The sequence below is a fragment of the Betta splendens genome, chromosome 16 (genome assembly GCF_900634795.4).
Source record: "Betta splendens chromosome 16, fBetSpl5.4, whole genome shotgun sequence".
Taxonomy (NCBI): domain Eukaryota; kingdom Metazoa; phylum Chordata; class Actinopteri; order Anabantiformes; family Osphronemidae; genus Betta; species Betta splendens.
In genome coordinates this window covers 13,400,318-13,409,404 of record NC_040896.2, presented here as the reverse complement: position 1 = coordinate 13,409,404, position 9,087 = coordinate 13,400,318, and the positions used below count along the sequence as shown (strand labels likewise).

The 9,087-nt window shown below is 38.9% G+C and overlaps 2 protein-coding genes across 5 annotated transcripts; both read right to left on the bottom strand.

The window, feature by feature from the left end:
* Positions 1-595: 595 nt before the first annotated feature.
* Positions 596-3,118, bottom strand: LOC114842433 (DLA class II histocompatibility antigen, DR-1 beta chain-like). Its single transcript, XM_029127926.3, has 6 exons — positions 2,095-3,118; positions 1,636-1,902; positions 1,189-1,470; positions 977-1,087; positions 829-854; positions 596-748 (listed from the first exon to the last, which is right to left on the bottom strand). Exons 1-6 carry the CDS (start codon positions 2,147-2,149, stop codon positions 722-724), a joined length of 768 nt encoding a protein of 255 aa, XP_028983759.1. The 5' UTR covers positions 2,150-3,118; the 3' UTR covers positions 596-721.
* A 1,952-nt stretch (positions 3,119-5,070) lies between these two features.
* LOC114842438 (H-2 class II histocompatibility antigen, A-R alpha chain-like) lies at positions 5,071-9,006 on the bottom strand. 4 transcript variants are annotated; one of them, XM_029127932.3, is made up of 6 exons: positions 8,822-9,006; positions 8,169-8,441; positions 7,796-7,921; positions 5,970-7,656; positions 5,758-5,796; positions 5,623-5,674 (listed from the first exon to the last, which is right to left on the bottom strand). In XM_029127932.3, the coding sequence occupies exons 1-4, from the start codon at positions 8,862-8,864 to the stop codon at positions 7,550-7,552; spliced, it is 549 nt and encodes a 182-aa protein (XP_028983765.1). In that variant the 5' UTR covers positions 8,865-9,006; the 3' UTR covers positions 5,623-5,674; positions 5,758-5,796; positions 5,970-7,549. The 4 variants fall into 4 exon arrangements, with proteins under 4 accessions (XP_055359046.1, XP_028983769.1, XP_028983767.1 ...); XM_055503071.1 differs by lacking the exons at positions 7,796-7,921; positions 8,169-8,441; positions 8,822-9,006 and adding an exon at positions 5,071-5,332 and having other exon boundaries at positions 5,411-5,674; positions 6,146-7,549; XM_029127936.3 differs by lacking the exons at positions 5,758-5,796; positions 7,796-7,921; positions 8,169-8,441; positions 8,822-9,006 and adding an exon at positions 5,071-5,332 and having other exon boundaries at positions 5,411-5,674; positions 6,146-7,549.
* Between the last annotated feature and the right edge of the window lie 81 nt (positions 9,007-9,087).

The window sequence follows — 9,087 nt, the reverse complement described above, 5'->3', positions numbered from 1 at the left end:
CATGGTGAACTGAAAAGAAAATTAACAAGGTGTGACCTTATTGTTAATACACAGAAACATAAAACATTTAGGTCCTCTTCTAAATATGTTTCCAGAGAATTACTGCTAACATTAGAAGCCATAAGAAAACCTAGTATGTAAATATCATTCTTACTTTGTGCAAAGGAACAGAAGGTGCTGAGGAGCAGGATTATAACAGCAGAGTGTCTGAGTGTGTGTGTCATGTCTGAGCTGTTGGGCATCAACACTGAGCGCTGAGTCGTGTCACAGGAGGTTCTATCCTGTGATGAAGCTAAGTCTGATTCAACAACAGATGATGAACATATCCAATAACTGCTGAGCCTGCTCTGTGGCGCAAAGTCTTAGAGTTAAAACTCTCCAAATTTTTTCATATAGTTTCATGATGGAACATTGTGGGCCTTTATTACATGTTACATTAAGTCATAGTTGCTTTTTTTACGATAACCATTTCAAGGTTTTGAATTCAGTCCTCGCTGCCATAACTAAACAAAAGGCCTGTGTTGTCATTTATCACGTCTTCAAGGCGAATTGACAAATAAAAATATTTTTCATCTCAAATGAACACAAATGTAAGTACTGTACCATTAAAGTAAAGGTCTTTATTCATCAGCTTGCTACTGTACAGTGGTCTAGATATTTTGTGGCGACTGGCCATGCGTATACAAGTGTCCTGATCAGTGGAACCTTACAGGCCTCTGAGTCAGAGTGTGTCTTCTGGATATAAAACCTGTAGAACAGAGAGATTAACGTCTGTAAATGTTTCTGCAAATGCTTTGACAATGACAGTGATGTCAAACAGAAGCCTACCTCAGTTGTCGGCACTGAAACACGCACTACAGTAAAACAACACAAAGCACAGACACCGATGGTTCCTCATTACAAACAGGAATTAAATAAGCCTGTCCACCAGACAGCATCACTGAAGCTAAATCAACTGGAAAAATGTTTCTCTCACCTGCTTGTTTCTGTTTGTAGTAAATCAACGCAAAAATGAAAAGCACCAAACCCGACACTAGACCAGTTGTGGTAAAAGCAATTTTAATCATCCCTGGGTCAGTAGCAGGCTCTGAAATGATAATTATCATAAACTTTGATGGATATTTCCACTTAATAACGGCCTGCATGCTTTATTTTTGTGTTAAGGTCGGATTAGTATTTTATTTTTACCCCAGTCAACAAGCTTGGGCTGCTTGAAGCTGGCGTGCTCCACCATGCAGGTGATCTCCTCTCCATCTCTGGGTTTATACTCCAGATGTGAGTGAATCTGGTAAAGCCAGTTCCCATTGGACATCTCATCAGTAGAGGTCACACCAGATGTTATCTCCTTTCCATCACTCAACCATGTTACGTTGATTTGTTTGGGGTAAAAGTTGTACACGCTGCAAATGAGAACGCCTGGATGTTCACTGGTGGCTTCCTTCACTGACCTCAAGAGGACGTAGGGCTCAACTACAAGGAAATACACAGCACACAAACAAACAGAGGGAAGATATATCAAATATTATACGTATACAAATGAACATATAAATATATGAGCACCTTTTTTGAAGATGAGCTATTAAATATCTTTTTGTTACAGCTTTTATGTTTCACATTCTGCTGTGTCATAGTCACCTGGGTGCAGAAGGCCATTCATCACCAGTGGGACACTTTTTACACAACGTTTAGTTTTCCACACCAGAAGATCCATAAACTCTTCATTGTCGTTGAGCAGATCTATAAGCCACTCTAAATGTTCTGTGTAGCCAACCATTTTGCCCACAGAGCTGTTGTACTGGCCCATTAGCACCTTGTTAAAGTAGTACTGCTCCAGGTACGTGGCGTCATGGCTGTCGGTGGAAGTGAAGAGGCAGCGGGCCACGCCATGTCCATAGAACGCTCCTGGAAAAAATCATGAATGTCAACACATGTGACTGGGCTTCAGTCGCTTTGGGACGTAATGCTCAAACTTTATGGTTCTGTCAAACCACACATCAAAATTGTTTGAGGAAAACGCTGATATGTTGTTATTAACAGAAACAATCATGGTATTTACACAAATGAGAGAAAAATTGTTCTCTTAATTCTACTCACCTGCCGTTAACTCCAACAACAAGTAGAGGATAAAGAAGCCGTGAACAAAAGACATGGTGTCAGGATGGAAAGAATCATGAGCTACTGATCAGTGAGCTGTAAAAACAAGAAGTTCAGCAGCAGAGTAGAAACAGGTCTGATCTGATCATATTTCCATGCAATATATGGGGAAGTACTGAGGTCCTTTAAAATATAGTCAAGCTAGTAAAAACAACACTACAAAAAACATCACAATCCCTTTGCTTTGTTTACTCTGTTGCTATGGTTACTTACATACCCAGAAAGTTACCTGTGTTTTTGGAACCGAGAGCTGAGTTTAGTCACATACAGTACATACCCTTAAACTTACCTGTGTACTGTGTGTCACATGTCACAACGCTTGTCTTTTATTGATGGGACAAAATCTACATCAGATACAAAATAAAATAAAGTTTGTGTAGGTGGCTTTATTAGTGCTTGATGAATGTGCTGGAGGAAGCATCAGACCATAATTGTTCTGGCTACTTTCTTCATACTTTGAGATGTTTCATAATGTTTAAACAGGAGGCTCCAATAAAATGCACAATGTTTTTGTGCAAAAAAGGATTTAAATGCATGGTCAGAAGAGCGCATTATTATATGCTTCATATTCATACTTTGACTACAGAAAAAAAATAAAAATTAGCTTCACAACAATTTAGTTTAACAACAGCAAAGTAAGCTGGTTATTGTTGTTGTTAAATCGATTTGCAAGTATTAAAATATTATTATAGCCAAACATTATAATTAGAGTGACATGAGCAAAATGATCTGAATGGTTTCTGATGTGACTGTATTTACAGTAGGTTACATCAATTGCATTTCAGCCCAACAGGCTGGAGGAAGAGGAGAGCAAAGGACAAAGAGGAGATGAATAAATAGGTGCATCAGTCAGAACAGGAGGCAGGAGGTTAAGTGAAAATAAATGTTAAATATTTGTGGAGGTAAATGAAAACCCTTATCAATTGTAGAAAGATAATTGTGTTTATATCAAAGACAATACAAATTAGAATGAATAAACATTTTTAATTTTATGAAAAACTGTATATTAGAATTAGAATTAGAATGCATTTATTAGTCCCACAGTGGGGAATTAAAGGGTAAAAAACTGATTTCTGATGTAGAATATGTAGAATAGGATAAACAAAGGTCAAGGCTTTAGTAACACCTGTCTTGTCTGTTGTTCTTTATGTTCTCTGCTTTGACTCTGATTATATTCATTGCATATACTGTATGTATCACTCATAACAATGCCACTTTGGAGATGTAGGATGAAAGGGAAATCATTCAAAATGGTTTTGTTTTGTGACCAATGCTTGACTTTCTTTGGAACCCACTTAAGGTTGGATCCAGATGTTTTTTTGGTACTGAGAGAAGCGTTGAAGACTGATGGACTACTGGGTCCTCTGGTCTGGCTGAAGGAGCAGGTCTGGAACCATCACTGGACTGAGAATGAACTGGAGGAAGACAGGACAAAAACAGAAAGTCTGAAACCTGTAATGGTGATTTGCTGCTGCATTCTCTTTGTTCATTCTTTAGGACCTTGTTAGTTGTCTCAAAGGTCACGTAGGATTCACCTGCACTAAACCTCAGCCACAAAAGCTTCACCTCTTTGGAAAACTTACATTCTTGTCCTTCTGACCATGTAAACCATTTCAAGAATAACAATATCACAGTGCAGTCACCAAACACTCAAAATACAATAACCATCCATACATTTTTCAAAACTTACTTTTGACAACTTCTGAACTCCAAACATTCGTCCATTCACATCGTGTGTGGTCTCATTCTGTCCATTACGGTCCAGCGAACGTAATCCAATGAAGCCATTCCATCCAAAACACACAGTATATCAACAATGGTCCGAAAATTGCAAGTATTCTGCTCCAATTTCTAAGCAAAAATATATATTTTCTCCTCTTCTGTGCACCATAAGCCGAAGCTAAAGCTAAGTGGACAACTCAAGATGGAGGCCGTAAGCTTTAACTTACAATAAAAACACCTGATTGAAGCTGTCACAAAGCTGATAAATTGTGCAGTATGTTTCTCACTGTGGTCTCTGCAGGTGCTGCATAGGTCATGGTCTGTCCCTCCTACCCTTCTCTTCTTCCCCTTCACCCTCAGACCTTGATAATTCTGATCATTGTCTCTTTCATTGTTAGTTCAGTCTAGACTCATCATTTATACTAATGCAGTATGTGGTGTGACCCCTCCAATATACTGTAACTCAGGACAACGTTTACATTGAATGAACCTTTCTGTGTGATCATTACCTGGTTTGAAAAGGCTGTGATAAGCCTCCTTGGCTCTGCTTTTGCAACACACTGCTTTCAATTTCTGAAGAAGCATAAATTCTGTATCATTGTTGAGAGTACAGTATCTGCTTCTTCTATTGCCTCCTGTGTGTAACCAGTCACTATCCCCAGAGTGCTGTTGTACTGCATCAGCAACACTTTGTTAAAGGAGAACTCCTCCAGATACACGGCATCATGACCTCCATTGGAACTAAACTGGCAGCGAGCCACATAACGACCGTACAGAGCTCCTAGAAAATATAATGTCACCTTATTATTATTATTGCAGACTTTTTTAATTAGCTTCTAGCAAGTTTATATTAGTTCATACATTTTCACAAATGCATCAGTTGCTTACCTTCTGTTGTGAAAACCAAAACCAGCAGAAGAGTAAAGCTGCTGTGAACATTAGACATGTCAGGTAAAAAGGACGGATCCAACGGATTGAAAGCAGAAGAAACAGATCAGATGAAATACTGTAGTTGAGGATTTGATAGTGGAAATTAAGTAAGTTCTGTTGACATTTTTGCTCACTCAAATATTATTAATTATCAGTTGTGGCCTAATGCCTCTATGGTTTGATCTGCTGGTCTGAGCTGTTACTGCGTGTCCAAACATGCACACCTGTAGAGTGGAGGTAGTTTGATCAACAAAAACATTCAACTTGTTTCGTCATATTTTCTGTTTTATTGTTTGATTTTTAAAAAAACATTTTCAACACATTTTACATTGTTTGAATCTTGATTATTCGAATCTAGATGCACTTGTCTACATTGGAGACTCATTCGTGTCAAAGATGTCATTGCCAGTGCTGTGCTTTCACAAAAAAAATACTCCAGCTGCCAATCCCAGGAAGACTACAGCCACACCCACTCCACAGACAATAACTGGTCCTGGACCTGGATCATTCACAGCTACATCAGGTTCTGGGGAGGAAAATGAAAACAATATGAACCATTGTTAAAACAACAAAACTCAGTGCATTTATAAATGTAAATCCTTACCCCAAATCCTGGTTTTAGGCGTCTCCAGGGCAGAGTGCTCCAAAGTGCAGCTGTAAATGCCTCCTTTGCTCGGTGTGAACGTCAGAAATGAGAACTGGTAAAAGGTCTGATCCTGATTGGGATAATATCTACTGAGTGACACTGGGTGATCATTTTTGGTCCAGCTGACGTTGATAAAAGGAGGATAGAAATTATTCACAAAGCAGATGAGCTCAGCTCCCGGCTGAACTTCTCCAGACGGATAGATCGTAATCTCAGGAGGGGCTGAAGCAGGCAAAAGATAAAGAAAAACTTTGATTAGTGTTTCATCAACCACAGAGATGAAACTACCGTAGGAGGGAACCTACTTCGTTCTTCTGGTGGATTCTCCCCTTCTAGTGCTGCATCTTTTGTTATTGATAAGCACAAACCTTCATTTAACAGAGCATCGCTAAAAAGACTCATATCGAGCACGACCTGACTTCTTCAGGATCAGGATTAATTAAAGTAAAGTGTATATCACATCATTTTTAGACAAATCTACATATAAAATTTCCTCAGCATCAAATTCAAACTGTACCTCAGTTGTGCCATTCACAATGCAGCCCACAAAATAATCAAGTTCATGGGGAACTGAAATACAAATGATTAACAAGGTGTGTTGTCCTGGATACACAGTACACAACACATAAAACACAAAATTACTGCTAACATTAGAAACCACAATAAAACCTAGTATGTAAATATCATTCTTACTTTGTGCAGAGGAACAGAAGTTGTTGAGCAGCAGGATTATAACAGCGGAGTGTCTGAGTGTGTGTGTCATGTCTGAGCTGTTGAGCATCAAATCAACACTGAGCGTTCAGTCGTGTCACAGCAGGTCTTATACTGTGATGAAGCTCAGTCTGAGAACAGATGATGAACATATCCAATAGCTGCTGAACCTGATTTGTGGTTCACAAAACTTATACTGTAATAGAGAGTTGACGAGGAGCTCACTCCATTACAAAAAACACAGCACAGTCTTAAAGTTGTCAAAATTTTAAGGAAAACGCTGATATGTAGTTTTTAATGGAAACAATCATTGTATTTACACAAATAAGAGAAAAATCGTTCTCTTAATTCTACCCACCTGCCGTTAACTCCAACAACAAGTAGAGAATAAAGAAGCCGTGAACAAAAGACATGGTGTCAGGATGGAAAGAATCATGAGCTACTGATCAGTGAGCTGTAAAAACAAGAAGTTCAGCAGCAGAGTAGAAACAGGTCTGATCTGATCATAGTTCCATGCAATATATGGGGAAGTACTGAGGTCCTTTAAAATATAGTCAAGCTAGTAAAAACAACACTACAAAAAACATCACAATCCCTTTGCTTTGTTTGCTCTGTTGCTATGGTTACTTACATACCCAGAAAGTTACCTGTGTTTTTGGAACCGAGAGCTGAAGTTAGTCACATACAGTACATACCCTTATACTTACCTGTGTATGTCACATAACCCGCTTTCTGGAACCTCCCCAGGTCTGTACAGTACAGTACATGAAGGACAAACTGGATACTGAGGAGGACATGATGTTATAGATGTTGGGAGAAAATGTTGTGGTACAAAATTATTAGTATTAGTATTAATATAAACAAGAACAAACCTTCAGTTTAAGACAATTTATCTCGTCATTTATTGATTAGACAAAATCTACATAAGATACAAAATGAAACAAAGTCTCTGTAGGTGTCTTCATGCTTGTGAGCTAACTGGTTAAGTGCTTAAAATACAGTGCTTGATCACAAACACACGTTGCCGTTAGTTGAAGGCTTTTATCATATGGGAGCTGGAGGAAGCATCAGACCATAATTGTTGTGACTACTTTCTTCATACTGTAGTTTGAAATATTTCACAATGTTTAAACCAGAGGCTCCAACAAAATGAATAAGGTTTGTGTGCAAAAAAGGATTTAAATGCAAAAGACTGTGTATTATTATATGCTTCATATTCATATGTGCCTACAGAAAAATCCCAATAATTAGCTTCACAACAATTTAGTTTAACCAGCTTACTTTGCAAGTATTAAAATAAATTATTATAGCCAAACATTATATATAGAGTGACATGTGCAAAGTGGTCTGAATGGTTTCTGATGTGACTGTATCTAGTAGCCTGGATCAGGATGCTTCTGGTAATGAGAGAAGCGTTGAAGACTCTTGGACTACTGGGTCCTCTGGTCTGTCTGAAGGAGCAGGTCTGGAACCATCACTGGACTGAGAATGAACTGAAATGACAAAAACAGGAGGGTTCAAATCTGTAATAGTGATTTATTTCAATGCTGCACTGTCAGTGTTCATTCTTTAGGACCTTGTTGTCTTAAAGCTTACGTAGGATTATAATTTTATTCACAGTAAATGTCTCACCTCTTGATTGTTTATATTGATAGTAAATTATCCCGGCAACTGAAAGCAGCGCACCCAGCAGGAACCCTGTTATCCCAACAGCGAGCATACATGTATTCTCGTACGTCCATGGGTCCGGTATAGGATCTGAAAATACAGTCACCACACACTGCATCATATTTCTAGTAACAGAACGCCTTTAATAATGACTGAGGGTCATCAGTAGCCATAGATATGAATGTCTGTTAAAATGCCTGTACGATGCTGGAAATGGAAGTGGCTCCTGCACAAGGAAGGATGTGCTAATCTGGACAAGCCTGTGCATTAGCGTGTTTATAGATTTGAAGAATAATTTTCTTACCTCATGTGTAGATTAAGATGTAAACTCTCTTACCCCAGTCAACAAGCTTGGGCTGCTTGAAGCTGGCGTGCTCCACCATGCAGGTGATCTTCTCTCCATCTCTGGGTTTATACTCCAGATGTGAGTGAATCTGGTAAAGCCAGTTCCCATTGGACTTTTCATCAGTAGAGGTCACACCAGATGTTATCTCCTTTCCATCACTCAACCATGTTACGTTGATTTGCTTGGGATAAAAGTTGTACACGCTGCAAATGAGAACGCCTGGATGTTTGCTGCTCTTGTTCACTTTAATTGAGTGGGGCTCAACTAGGAGAGAATGTAAAACACAACATGTAAAAACACTCTAGGTTGAGTGAAAACTGTGCAGTATGTTTCTCACTGTGGTCTGTGTGGGTGCTGGATAGGTCTAGTCTGTCCCCCTTACTGTTCTCTTTTCACACTTCACTTGTCTTTTTTCTCTAAACCACTGCCACTGGTTTGTGTATCTGCCAAACCTGAAGATGACTTCTTCTACCCAGGCCCATCATGCCCTTGATAATTCTGATGATTGTCTCCTTCATTGTTAGTTCAGTTTAGACATTTATTAGTATAAACATCATTTATACTAATGCAGTATAGGGTGTCACCCCTCCAATATAACTCAGGAAAACATTTACATTGAATGAACATTTCTGTGTGATCATTACCTGGATTGAAAAGACCGTGATAAGCCTCCTTGGCTCTGCTCATGCAACGCACTGTTTTCTTTTGCTAGTTATAAATTGTGTATTTTTGTTCAGCATTTCTGCTTCTTCCATTGCCTCCTGTGTGTACCCAGTCACTATCCCCAGAGTGCTGTTGTACTGCAACAGCAACACTTTGTTAAAGGAGAACTCCTCCAGATACACGGGATCATAACCTCCATTGGAATTAAACTGGCAGCGAGCCACATAATGACCGTACAGAGCTCCTA

What these genes read in the sequence shown, in the direction of transcription:
- LOC114842433 (XM_029127926.3), bottom strand. Translation starts at nt 2,149, where the DNA reads ATGTCTTTTGTTCACGGCTTCTTTATCCTCTACTTGTTGTTGGAGTTA. An exon ending in CTACAAACAGAAACAAGCAG is followed by an intron (nt 855 to 976) that starts GTGAGAGAAACA and finishes GTTTTACTGTAG; the next exon opens with TGCGTGTTTCAGTGCCGACA. An exon ending in TTTCAGTGCCGACAACTGAG is followed by an intron (nt 749 to 828) that starts GTAGGCTTCTGT and finishes TCTGTTCTACAG; the next exon opens with GTTTTATATCCAGAAGACAC.
- LOC114842438 (XM_029127932.3), bottom strand. Translation starts at nt 8,864, where the DNA reads ATGAGCAGAGCCAAGGAGGCTTATCACGGTCTTTTCAATCCAG. An exon ending in TCACGGTCTTTTCAATCCAG is followed by an intron (nt 8,442 to 8,821) that starts GTAATGATCACA and finishes ATTCTCTCCTAG; the next exon opens with TTGAGCCCCACTCAATTAAA. An exon ending in GCCCAAGCTTGTTGACTGGG is followed by an intron (nt 7,922 to 8,168) that starts GTAAGAGAGTTT and finishes CTGTATTTTCAG; the next exon opens with ATCCTATACCGGACCCATGG.